This window comes from Sapajus apella, unplaced genomic scaffold (assembly GCF_009761245.1).
Source record: "Sapajus apella isolate SASKATOON/1434 unplaced genomic scaffold, GSC_monkey_1.0 scaffold41, whole genome shotgun sequence".
NCBI classification, from domain to species: domain Eukaryota; kingdom Metazoa; phylum Chordata; class Mammalia; order Primates; family Cebidae; genus Sapajus; species Sapajus apella.
The window spans coordinates 19,125,024-19,138,464 of record NW_022436981.1 but is presented as its reverse complement, the minus strand read 5'-3'; the positions used below and the strand labels follow the sequence as shown (position 1 = coordinate 19,138,464).

The following is a 13,441-nucleotide window of genomic DNA, read 5'->3' as shown; positions in this document are numbered from 1 at the left end:
GATCTTTGATCTTTGTGTCTCTTTGAAGATAATTCGTCTTTGTTCATAGGCTGCCTGTATAATTTACTACTTGTCTTTCATTGTCAGAAGTTTTAATCTGAATAAAGTTTTATATGTATGTTTCCAGCATAGGTCTTGAGAGCTCTTTAAATCTTTGGATACTGTCTTTTTTTTTTTTTTTCCATCTTTTGATAATTATCAGTCAGCAATTTTCAAATATTGTTCTTTCCCAATTTCTCTACCTTCTTTTGTGATACTCCAACTAAATAAACATTGGCTATTTTCATTAGTTCCTATATTTCTTTTGTTTTCTTTTATGACTCATATCCTTTATATAAATATTTCTACCTGTATATCTTTTACTAGCAAGTTTATTAATCCTCTTTAATATATCTATTAATATAATGTACTAAGTTATTAAATTTAAGTTTATTATGGTTTTCAAAATCAGAGTTTTTCTTTGTCTCTTTTATAGATTTCAATTTTCTAGTGGAATTCCTTCTATACTTTTTTGTGTATTAATCATAGTTATTTTTAAATCTCTATCCAATAATCATAATATCTCAATAGTCTATTTCTACTGTAAGTTTATCTCTTGACGTTTGCTCATCAGTATTTAAGAAATTTTTTATAGAATGGTAGTTTTTTTCAAACATTGGAGAGCACCATCTAATGTTACCATCTTCCAAACAGGATTTATTATTTTTTATTCTGGCAGACAGAATAGGAATAGATGATCACATTTCAGTCAATTGTGGTTTTCACATGGTTTAAGCTGGGTTTTTTTTTTTTTTTTTTGCTGGTTTGTTCTTCAAGACATGTCCCTCTGTTGTGTTCATTGAAAGCTAGAAGTGTTTAGCAAGACTATTAGATATTTCAGGCCCTAAATTTTTATCTTTCTTACACTGCTAGACTGCTAATGCTTTTTTGTTATTTCATACTATAAATGCAAGGTTAAGAGGGAACAAATACCTCTAACAAATAGGGCTTAACAAATTTTGGACTCATTTCTCTGTTCTTCTCTTTAAGGACCTATCTCTTTGACCAAGCTGAATGCTAGTATTTTCTTTTCATTCAATGAAGTCGCTGCAAACTCCAGCTACTTCTTTCTGCTTACCTAGATGCAACCATTTATCTGATTGCAAATGGGTAAATGTCCTGGTTTGAAAGGCAGAGCCCACCGTAGTCTTAACTTAGCTTGCTTCCCGTCTCTTTAGCTTTAGAAAAAAGCTAGTCAACTTCAGTTGTTCTTGTAACAATTCAATGATTAATATATTTTATTCAGTTTCTACATTTGTTTTTGGTAAACTGATGTTTGGTAGGGTTTTAAAAAAATTATTGTTTTTTTAGATAGTTTTTGTTAATATAAGTACATTCCCATTTAGTGTTCATTCTAAAAGAAAATTTTTAGAATGTGTATTGAATTTTATAAAATATTTTTCTGCTCTGAAAATATAAAACCATTTTTCCTTCTCTAAAATATTTTCTTGTGTTATGGCATATTTCCATTTCTGGCATATTTCCAGCTCAAATTATATAATGTATTTTAAATACATTATTTTATTGATTATCTAAATTTATGTTTTTTGGAAAAAACTTCTTGATCCTAAGAAGATTGGCTAAATTTCTATTCATTGTTATATGCTCACCAGATTTCAGTAGTTAGGTTTTGGTAGTTTCAAAAAATAAGTTGAGTAATTTTTCCTGTTTTTCTTTTCTCATCATCTATATGGCATAAGAGAGGAAATAAAGACTTGGGAGTAATTTTGTTTGAGTCTGTGTGAGCAAATCTTCCTCCTTTGTTGTACTTTTAAATGTCTGTTGGTTTAGTATGATTTTGTTTCCTCTTGAGTAGATTTTCCCCTTTTATTTTTTCTTATATATATCCACTTCACCTAAGCCTTTGTTCATAAATGATGTATTGCTAGTCTCTTGTTCTTCCTCCTTGTTTCTTCCTAGTCTGGTTATCTCTTATTATGTGGCTTAAATGTTTATAAAAATAAGTAATGTATAGATGAATAGTTTTGATCCAATCATAGTTCCTCTGCCAATTATTCCTTGACATTGTGAGATCTAGACTGTTTTGCCTAGAGGTAATGACTGCTACTAATTAGTGATAATTATTTGTCACTAGGCGAAGAATATTATAGTTATTACTGCCTGCAAGGTTTAAGTTCATTTATGAAATAGAAATTGTTAGTATTTTACATATGAAGGCAACTGAGGCTTGGAGAACTTGAGTAGGTTGCTTGGAAAAATTAAGTAGTTTGGTGGATGTCACAGACAAAATTATAAGATGATCCTGGAAATTCCCATGTACTGTTGTATGCGCCCTGTAAAATCTCCTCCACTTGTGTGTGAGTGAAACTGTATAAATACGATATTTCTTCCATGATTACATTATATGCAAAAAGAGATTTTACAATGTAATTAAGGCCCCCAATAAGTGACTTTCATTTAATCAAACCTGGTTGTCCTAGATGGGGCTGCCCTAGTTAGATGGGCCTTTAACAACACTAGAATTAGCAGCAAAGATTCTCCTCTTGTCCTTAAAAACAAAACAAACTGGCATGCTGTGAGAGGAGGAGGCCCTGTGTCAAAAGCCTGTGAGTACCTTCTAAATGCTGAGAGTAGTCCTTACCTGGTAGCTACCAAGAACAAGAGACCTAAGTCCTACAAGCAGAATGAAATGAATCCTGCTGCAATCATTGAACTTGGAAGAGAACTCTACTTCCCTGATTGAGACCACATCCAAGTCAATACCTTGATTTCAGCGTGGTGAGACCCCAAGCAAAGGATTTAGGTAACTCACACTTGCACACTAACTTATTGAAACTTTGAGACAGTAAATTTATGTTGTTTTAAGACGCTACATTTGTAGTAATTTGTTAGGCAGTAAGAGAAAACTAATGTACCAGATGTCTAGAGATTTAATAAGCAGCAGAGATAGTGTTCAAACATAATCTCTTAACTTCAAAATCCATCGTCACAATTATGCTGTCTATCTTACTTTAATACATTTGTTACTGATAAAAATTCAAAATATCTGTCTGTTGATCTGAAAAAGTGAACTACTATAGAGTTTATGCAATTACAGCTGTCAAACTTGACAGCTTTGTCTTTATTTTTATTCTCACTGGTTGTAGAGTTCAAAATACTAGACCTGTCTTTTTATAGTCTTCTGTCTTTTCTGTCTCATGCATATTTTCAAACTACATAAACTGTTTTATCTAAATTTGGTAGGAAGAGTAATGTCTAATTTGTAGTGAGAGGTAACAAAATTATAAGGATCTAAATTAATAAATCATGCAAACCTTTACTCCTTTTGGTAAATGCATTTTAATGATATTGTCCTGTATCAAAACTGATTCAAAATGTGCTTTCAAAAATAGTATTTTACTTTAATATGTGGTTACTGTACTGAACAGTGCAAATTCAAATAACAGTTATTTTAAATTACTGGAATTAATTATTCAGTGTTGAATGAGAAACGGTTTTGCAGTAAGAATGTGTAAATTCAGGAAAATGCTTTTGAATCAAGTAAGACACTGATGAATAAAAATTCTTGAACTGTGGGTTATTTTCGGTTGCTACTCTTTCTTCATATCTATGTTTTTAAATATTTAATTTTAAAATTCAGTTTTCTTCATCCTTTCGTATTTTTTCTTGGTACATATTTCATCTTATCTGGAGGTTACTGAGCCTGATACTTTAATAATAATGATACCCTGAAATTGATAATGTTCTACTAATTATCAAATTACCAAGAATATTAATAATTATTAGCTTTTAACAAATATATAGATTTAATAGAAAAAGTTGATTTACTTTTTGACTCACTAAATTTGTTTCAAGCTGTTATTGAGGCATCAAAATAAAACCCAGCAGTGTGCTTATGCTTTTGTCTCTACAGAAATAATGTATACCCTTTAATATGTGAAATTTCAGAACATAGCTAATGGGCATGTTCCAAAGATTTTCTGCATGTGCCGTTTATGCTACTGAGTGGGATGATTTTCTCCCATTCACCACAGCTGATGTTGTCTTGACTATTGTAGAATTGCTTTCATTTTAAATAGCATATTCATTAAACAAAATATAATCATTATATTAAATTTTTATGTATGTCTTCTTTTAATGTTTACAAAAAAGAAACAAATAAGCTAAATGCAATCAATGAAAACTGTAAATGTTACCATACTCATGGAAGAAGTTAACAATGTAGGGAGCACAGTACATGAAAAAAATGCTGCTACAATCCAGCAAACCTTGAGTACTATTAGAGAATATTCTGAGGGGAGAATTAGTATGTGTGTCAGGAATAAAGCGCAGTGTTGGTAAGGTGGCTTGCATTCCTGTGCTTTTCACTAGCTATTAAACATGGAAAACCAATGGGCCCTGTTCAACCGAAACATAGTACTGCGTAAAACTTCTTATACATTTAAACTGTTGTAACCTAAATGCACATACATAGGGCGTGCATTTATTTTTCTTCTGATTATTATGTTTCACTGTAATGTTTGTAAAAACATGGCTGTACAAATGTAGCAAAATGATAAAGAATCATTTTGAATTTTGTTTTGGGTACTAACTTCAGCCTTTACATTATTGGTCATATCATATTCTTTTTTTTTATTTAATCAATGTTAATTAAACATACACAGGGTGTTAGATCTGTATGGAATGCTGAGATGTATTAAACTAAGATGTGTTCTTCAATCTCAGGGCTCCTACTCCTCACGTTGTGCTTATAAGTATAGAGACTTCTTAACTCTATTCAAAAATGGAGAAACTGGGTTGGCATTATCTAACACACCTCTGTCAAATAGAAATTAAATGAGATCCATGTTTTTTATTTAACTATTCTAGTAGCCATTACAAAAACAGTTAAGGACATAAATGAAATTAATTCGAATTAATATATTTTGTTAAACTATGTCAAAATGATTTCGATTTCAACCAAATGTAAGTAATAAAAAAATTTTAGTGAGATAGTTAGCATTCCTTTTTTAATACTAAATTTACAAAATTCAATGCGTATTTTATATTTATAGCACATTTCAATTGGTACTAGCCATGTCTCAATGCTTTATAACCACACGTGGCTACTGTATTGAAAAGTGCAGATTTAAATAACAGTTAACATTGATTTTAGCATTTTAATAATACTTTATCTAGATTTTCTGCAGACAAAAGCCCAAATTTTAATTTTTGACAGGAGCTCTATTCTTAAAAAATATTTTTTATAGAAAGTATTTTCCCAGAGTAATTTAAATTTTTTGTTTATTAGTTTGCCCGATACTAGGAAAGCAAAATTTTACCTCTAGTATTTTTAATTACATTGTCATAGGACCACTCTCTCCTTCAGAAAAACACCATGAAAAGTTTTATGATTTTAATTGACCAAAAGTTCTGTAATTTATTTATTTTAAATATTTATTTATAACAACAAACATGTCAAAAGTTTATTTATAGTTATGTTTTTAACTTGTGAGCTAGTTGCTGAGTTGCTGAATTATTTAGTTATAATCTGTCATCAACCATATTACTAATATGCTATTTTTATTTTAAAACATTTAATAAGGGTGATAATTCTACATTGTGAGCATAATGCATAAATCTTCAATACCTTCTGTAGAATTGATTGACTTAAAAATTTTGTTGAATTAGATACTAAAGAATACTGTTCATACAGTTTTTTAAATGTGGTAAAAGTCATTTTGGGTGAGCATTGACATTTCTATAAAACTAAAAAAGGCATAAATTGACAGAGAGATTAAAATAGGTAGGAGTAACCTCTGCATTGTAGGCTTAATTGTAAGAAATAGCCTAAAAATATATAATTTCATATTCCCTTAGAGCTTCCAGTGTGTGTGCCTTTCTGGCTGGGAACAAAATTTTTGTGAACAAGAATCCAATGAGTGTGAAATGAATCCTTGCAAGAACAATTCCACCTGTACTGACCTTTACAAAAGCTATCGGTGAGTAAAATATTTTTAGTTTTCTTCATGAAATTACTTGGAGTGCTCAGTGTCCTTGGAATATATCCAGACGTTATTTTCACTTTAGATACATTTAATTAAAATAACCACCCAGAGATGAAGAGCCATTCACTGACAAGATAGTGTCACAATCATTTTAAATACTGAAGACCAGATGTCAAGACAACAAAATATGAACAGTTTTAACTTGAAAATGCAATATTCAGATATGGTAAAAGATACAAATGCATTTACTTCTTCAAAACATGCTTTTTCCATTTTAACATTGTTTTGTACTTTTCCATACAGTATGAGAACTAACACACTATCACAAAAAAGGAGTGAGTTCGCTAAATTAAAACTTCCAATTTATTACTTAGTGATTATTATGGTTTGGATTATTTTAGTATAATTTTAAAAATATTTTACAGCATATATTACCCACATATTCCGTAATTCACTTGTATTAATTAGTTCTTTGATGAGAATTCTGAAGAAATTCTGAGAAGATGTTTATGTCTTTTGTCCACTTCTTAATGGAGTTGTTTTCTACTTGTAGAATAAATTCCTTACAGATTCAGTGTATTAGACCTTTGTTGGATGTAGAGATTTTGAGTATTTATTCCTATTCTGTCACTTGTCTGTTTACTCTGTTCATAGCTTCCTTTGCTATACAGAAGTTATTTAGTTTAATCTCAACTTGTCAATTTTTGGTTTTGTTGCAATGGTTTTTGAGGACTTAGTCATAAATTATATTTTTAAAGCTGATGTCCAAAATGGTGTTTTCTGGGTTTTCTTCTAGGATTCTTATAGTCAGAAGTCTTATATTTAAATATTTAGTCCATCTTGGATTAATTTTTTGTATGTAGTAAAAGGTAAGGATCCAGTTCCTGTCCTGTGCATATGGATAGCCAATGATCCCAGTACCCTTTATTGAAGTGTGTCCTTCCCCCACATTGCTTATTTTTGTTGATTTGTCAAATATTAGATGGCTGTCAGTTTGTGGGTTTATTTCTAGGTTTGCTATTCTGTTTTACTGATCCATGTGTCTGTTGTTGTTGTTTTACTAGTACCATGCTGCCATGCTGTTTTGGTTACTGTAGACTTACAGTGTAATTTGAAATCAGATAACATGATGCCTCCAGCTTTTTTTTTTCTTCTCTAAGATTGTGTTGGTTATTCAGCCTCTTTTTTGGTTTCATATACATTTTAGGATAGTTTTTCTCTAATTCTGTGAAAAATGGCATTGGTAGGTTGATAGGTTGAATCGGTGCATTGCTTTGGGCATTATGGCCATTTTAATGATATGGAGTCTTCCAAGCCATGAACACAGCATATTTTTCCATTTGTTTATATCATTACTGATTTATTTTAGCACTTTTTTGGAGTTCTCGGTTAGATGTATTTCTCGGTTGTTGTTGGGGTGCGTGTGAGTATGTGCTATTGTAAATGGGATTGCATATTGTAAATGGATTCTTGATTTGGCTCTCAGCTTGAATGTTACTGGTGCATAGAAGTGTTACTGATTTTTATAAACTGATTTTGTATTCTGAAACTTTACTGAAATTATTTATCAGTTTCAGGAGTCTTTTGGTGGAGTCTTCAGCATTTTCTAGGTCTGGAATCGTATCATCAGTGAAGAGTGTTAGTTCGACGACTCCTATTTCTATTTGAATGCCTTTAATTTCTTTCTCTTTCCTGATATCTCTGGCTTAGACTTCCTGTAGGAGTTGTGAGACTGGGCTTGTTCCAGCCTTCCAGGGGAATGCTTGTAGATTTTGCCCATTCAGTATTATGTTGGCTGTGGGTTTATCATGCATGGCTCTTATTATTTTGAGATATGTTTCTTAGACCCCTACTCTCTTTGGGGTTTTTAACATGATGTTGAATTTTGTAGAAGAATTTTTCACTTCTATTGGGATCATCATGTGGTTCTTGTTTTTAATCTGTGTATGGGGTGAATCACATTTATTGATTTGTGTATGTTGAAGCAACCTTGTATCCAGAAATGAAGCTTACTCAGTAAATTAACTTTTTCATGTGCTGCCATATTTGGTTTCCTACTATTTTGTGGAAGATTTTTGCATCTGTGATCACAAGGTGTGTTGGCCTGTAGTTTTCTTTTGTGTTGTATCTTTGCCAGGTTTTGGTATCTGGACAATACTGGCATCATAGAATGAGTTAGGGAGAAGTTCCTTATTGATTTTTTTGGGAATAGTTACAGTAGAATGGGTACCAGCTCTTCTTTTTACATCTGGCAAAAATTTAGCATGTATTCATCTTGTCTGGGGCTTTATTTTGTTGATAGTTTTTTTTTTTTTTTTTCTGATTCAGTTTCAAAATTTGGCATTTACAGGATTTAAATTTCTTCCTCATTCAATCTTTGGGAGGTTGTGTGTTACCAGTTATTTATCCATTTCTTTTAGCTTTTCTAGTTTATGTGTATGGAAGTATTCATAAGGGCCCCTCAGAATCTTTCTACTTCTGTCGGATCAGTTGTAATGTCACCTTTGTCATCTCTGATTGTACTTATTTGGGTCTTCTTTTTTTCTTTGTTGATGTAGCTAGTGGTTTATCTTGTTTATACTTTCAAAAACCCAACTTTTGCTTAAACGGACTCTTTCCATGGATTTTGGGGTCTTAGTTTTGTTCACTTTTGCTCTGACTTTAGTTATTTTCTTTTGCTATGTTTGGAATTAGTTTGCTCTTATGTTTCTGCTTTTCCAAGTATGATCTTAGATTATTAATTTGAGATCTTTCTAACATTTTGAGACACATATTTAACAAGTGGCCAATGAACATATGAAAAAATTCTCAATGTCACTAATCATGAGAGAAATGCAAATCAAAAGCACAGTGAGATAATAACTCACACAAATCAGCATTGCTATTTTCAAAATGTTGAAAAAGCAAGAGATTCTCATGAGGCAATAGAGAAAAGAGCATGTTTAAACACTGTTATTCAGAATGTAAATTAGTTCAGCTACTATGGAGAACAGTTTGGAGTTTTCTCAAAAACTCACAACAGAACTGCCATTTCATCCAGCAATCCCATTACTGGGCATATATCCAAAAGAAAATAAATCGTTCTACCGAGAAGATACATGCACTCATATAGTCATTTCAGCACTACTCACCATAGCAAAGACATAGAACTAACCTAGGTTCCAATCAACATTGAATTGCATGAAGGAAATGTGGTCCATATACACCATGGACTGCTATGCAGCCATAAAGAACAAAATCATGATTTTTGCAGCGACATGGATCAGCGTGAAGCTATTATCTAGGTGAATTAATATAGAAACAGAAAACCAAATACCACATGTTCTCACTTCTAAGAGGAAGCTAAACCCTGGGTACTCATGGACATAAAGATGGCAATGATAAACACTGGAGACTTCCAGAGAGGAAAGCGGAGGAGGTAAGTACAGATTGAAAACCTGACTGTTGGGTACTATGCTCACTACCTGGTTGATGGGGTCACTTGTACCCCAAACCCCTGCATCATGCAATATATTCATGTAACAGTTGCACATGTACTCCCTGAATCTAAAATAAAACTTGAAGTTATTTTTTAAAAAATGATGAAACACACAAAAAAAGAAATTCTGTGTATTTACTATTATTCCAAAAGCTTAATAACCAAATATATATTGGTAAATAATTTATATGCGTGTGTGGTAGAGTCTCACTCTGTTGCCCAGGTTGGAGTGCAGAGGTGTGATCTTGGCTCACTGCAGCCTCCACCTCCTGGGCTCAAGTGATTCTCCTGGCTCAGCTTCATAAGTAGCTGGGATTACAGCTGCCTGCCACCATGCCTGGCTAATTTTTGAATTTGTAGTAGAGATGGGGTTTCATCATGTTAGTCAGGCTGGTCTCTAACTCCTAATCTCAAGTGATCTGCCCACCTCGGCCTCCCAAATTGCTGGGATTACAGACAGGAGCCACCATGCCCATCCCTTGGTAAATAATTTTTAATCCTATATTTGTTTGGTATACATTGCATCTCTCATGTAGATGGATAATCAAGTATATTATAACTAAATCGTTTGCATGTTCAGAAGGAGATTAATTGCATACAAATATACTCAGATAACTGTTTTCCAGAGAAAATTGTTAAAATTATTTCAGAATGTCCTCCAAAATAAATCATACATTCTCTTTTGCCTTGTGATTAAGGTTGAGAATTCTGGATTATCTCATGCCTGTAAAACTTTTCAAAATGTTTCTAAATTTTTGCTGATTAAAGTGGGTTATAATGTGCAGACTATTCTGCAGTAGACAGTTTGCTTTATTGAAAAGAATTCAGAATAGTTGGCAATAATGGGATAGATACTAGGTGACAAAAAGGAAGATAAATGAATAATTTTGGTAACATAGAAAAACTCACAATGCCAATAGTTAGGATTAGTTAAAAATATAGAAAAATATAAAGAACAAGATATTTTTCATGACTTTAGCAATAACTAAAGTTGATGTATGAACACAAATTGATATTAATAACCTTTCCAACTGTGTAGTAGGAGAAATAAACTTTTGATAAACCAAAAAATAATCTTCATTGTTAACTATATTTTATTTTTCTTACATCAACTAATTGTAAAGTATAATACATAAATTTTCTAGTATTTCTTTCATTGAGACTCATATATCCTTTCTTTAGCATTTAGCTCTTCCTATAATTTCTTAAAATAACTTGGGTATGTGCGAATTGATGTTGTTGGCAGTCACCAAACACCACTGGGAACAGAACTGAGGTTGAAAAAGTTGAGTTTTGGCCAGATGCAGTGTCTCAGGCCTGAAATCCCAGCACTTTGGGAGGCCGAGGCAGGAAGATCATGAGGTCAGGAGTTCAATACCAACCTAACCAGTGTGATGAAACCCTGTCTCTACTAAAAATGCAAAAAAATTAACTGGGTGTGGTGGAACAAGCCTGTAATCCCAGCTACTCAGGAGACTAAGACAGAAGAATCGCTCGAACCTAGGAGGCGGAGGTTGCAGTGAGCTGAGATCGTCCCAGTGCACTCCAGCCTGGGTGACAGAGAGAGACTCCATCTCAAAACAAAAGAAAAAAAAAAAAAAAAAAGAAAAAGTTGGGTTTGGAACTCATTGCCACAAGGGACAAAACACATCATGTAGACATCTAAATAAAAGGATATTAAAAAGGACTTACAGACTTGAGCTTGTTACATGTATTTATTTTGGGGGAGAGTTTTAAAAGTATGGTTTTCCTCTAGATAAGTTATCAAGATGTGAGCAGAATCTTATTTGGTTTGTAATAAGTCTTACCTAGAGGGATGGAGGTAAAGACAAGAGAGGGGTGAAAACCAGCATTTTTAAAGGAGGTAGCATTTGCTTGCATTAGCCATGACCGGGGATTGTTTTGTTAGTTTTTTGGTTTGGGTGATGTTCGTGTTTTTATCTCTATTTAATATGACTATAATGTAGTCTAGTTTTTATGCTCTCTTATTTTCATAGAGTAACATTGTCTAATACTGATGTTCTATGAAATAGTCTATTGAAATGTTCATCAGAAAAACAGACCTAGCTCTAAACGTACATTATAGCATGTGGCTAGCTTTTGAATAGCCTGGTTATCAGAGGCTACTTTGCGCCTTCCCAAAACAATGTCTTATACATATGAGTTATATGTGTGTGTATGTGTGTGTCTGTATGTTCGTGTATGAAATATATCACTTATCTTTGTCCACCTATTTGTTTAAAATATTCTTACACATCTAACAAAATGAGATGACCAAAATATTAATTCATTTTTCAACATGGTATTAATTTTATTTAAATAAAAGTATTGCATTTGGTATAGTAGTCTTAAAGATTGAAAATAAAATAAACAACATCTAAAAGCTTAATTTAAAATACTTTATTTTAATATTCATGATACGTAATCAGTCTTTCTAGATAACCCTGACATGCCTTATTGTTAACTCCTAGTGATTAAAATCTATGTAGGTTTCAGAAGATTTTGTCACCTAAATTAAGACAAACTCTTAGTCATTTCATCATTCCTAAGATTTTTGATATATTATTTTCATATTTTCTATATTATTTGTTTTATTTTTTTCTGGATATAAAATTTATAGTCCTGTTGAAGCAGATTTTCTGAATGTACTTCTTTGCGATTATAATGTATTAATATGAACATTATATTCATGTTGGCTTTACTAGATTGTTGAGAGAAAAGAGCAGTCATTAAATATGCTATTAATGAAATGAGCATAATGTGCATATTCCATATGTTACATATAAATAGGATGAGTTACTATTTAGGAATTTCCTTACCCAGTTATTTTTCTAAATAATGAATTTATTGAGACATAATTAACATGCTATGCAATTCACCCTTTTAAGTATACAATTCAGTACAATAGGCCCCCTTTATTATCCCAAGGGTGATATGTTCCAAGACCCCCAGTGGATGTCTGAAACTCACAGCCAGCACCAAACTCTATACAAAGTAACATATATCCCTTAACTTACAATGGGGTTATGTTCTGATAAACCCATTGCAAATTGAAAAAAAAAATTGTAAGTCAGGAATGTATTTAAAAGTATTTAATATACTTAACTTACTGAATATTATAACTTATCCTAGCCTTCCTTAAACATGCGCAGAACTCACATTAACTTACCGTAGAGCAAACCACAAACCCTAGTGTATACTAAATTGTCGAATATCTCATGTAATTTATTGAATACTCCACTGAAAGCAAAAAACAGTGATTGTAAGGACACTTGAAGTACAGTTTCTACTAAATATGAATTGCTTTCATCTCATTGTGAAGACAAAATATCATGTCAAACCAGTTGGGGACCATCTATATCTAAAATTTGGTTTTTTTCTATATATTACTATGGTAAAGTTGAAATATAAAATAGTCCCATTACAAGATTAACAATAACTACTAATTAAGCAGAAAAATTATAACAACATACATAATAAAAGTATGTCAATGTGGTCTCTCTCTCTCTCAAAATATCTTATTGTACTGTATTCACCTATTTTTAGAGCATAGTTGGCTGCTGGTAACTGAAACCAGAAAGTAAAACCACGAATAAGGAAAGAACTTCTATAGATTTAGTATAGTCATAGAGAGGTACAATGATCACCACTATCTAATTTTAGAATACTTTTATTATTCCAAAAGAAACTCATGCCATTAGCAAAGCCTCTCCCCATTTCCTTTTTCTCCCTTAAAACTTCCAAACAACTTTCTGTCTCTAGGATGTGTCTGTTCTGGACATTTTACATAACTAGAATCATGCAATATACGTTTTTTTGTGACTAATTGGTTTCATTTAGCATATATTTTTCAAGATTTATGTCATAGCAGGTATAAGTACTCGGTTGCTTTTTTACGGCCAGATAACATTACATCGTAAAGTTAGAGCAAATTTGTTTATTTTTCAGGTGATAAACATGTTGATTATTTCGACTT

General features: G+C 32.1%; 1 protein-coding gene across 1 annotated transcript in view; it reads left to right on the top strand.

The window, feature by feature from the left end:
• LOC116565901 (protein eyes shut homolog) overlaps positions 1-13,441 on the top strand; it is a 774,713-nt gene that overhangs the window by 44,791 nt on the left and 716,481 nt on the right. The window contains exon 2 of the mRNA XM_032299846.1: positions 5,860-5,981. Within this exon, the coding sequence (XP_032155737.1) occupies positions 5,929-5,981 (53 nt within the window). The 5' untranslated portion in view covers positions 5,860-5,928. The remainder of the gene's footprint in view (positions 1-5,859; positions 5,982-13,441) is intronic.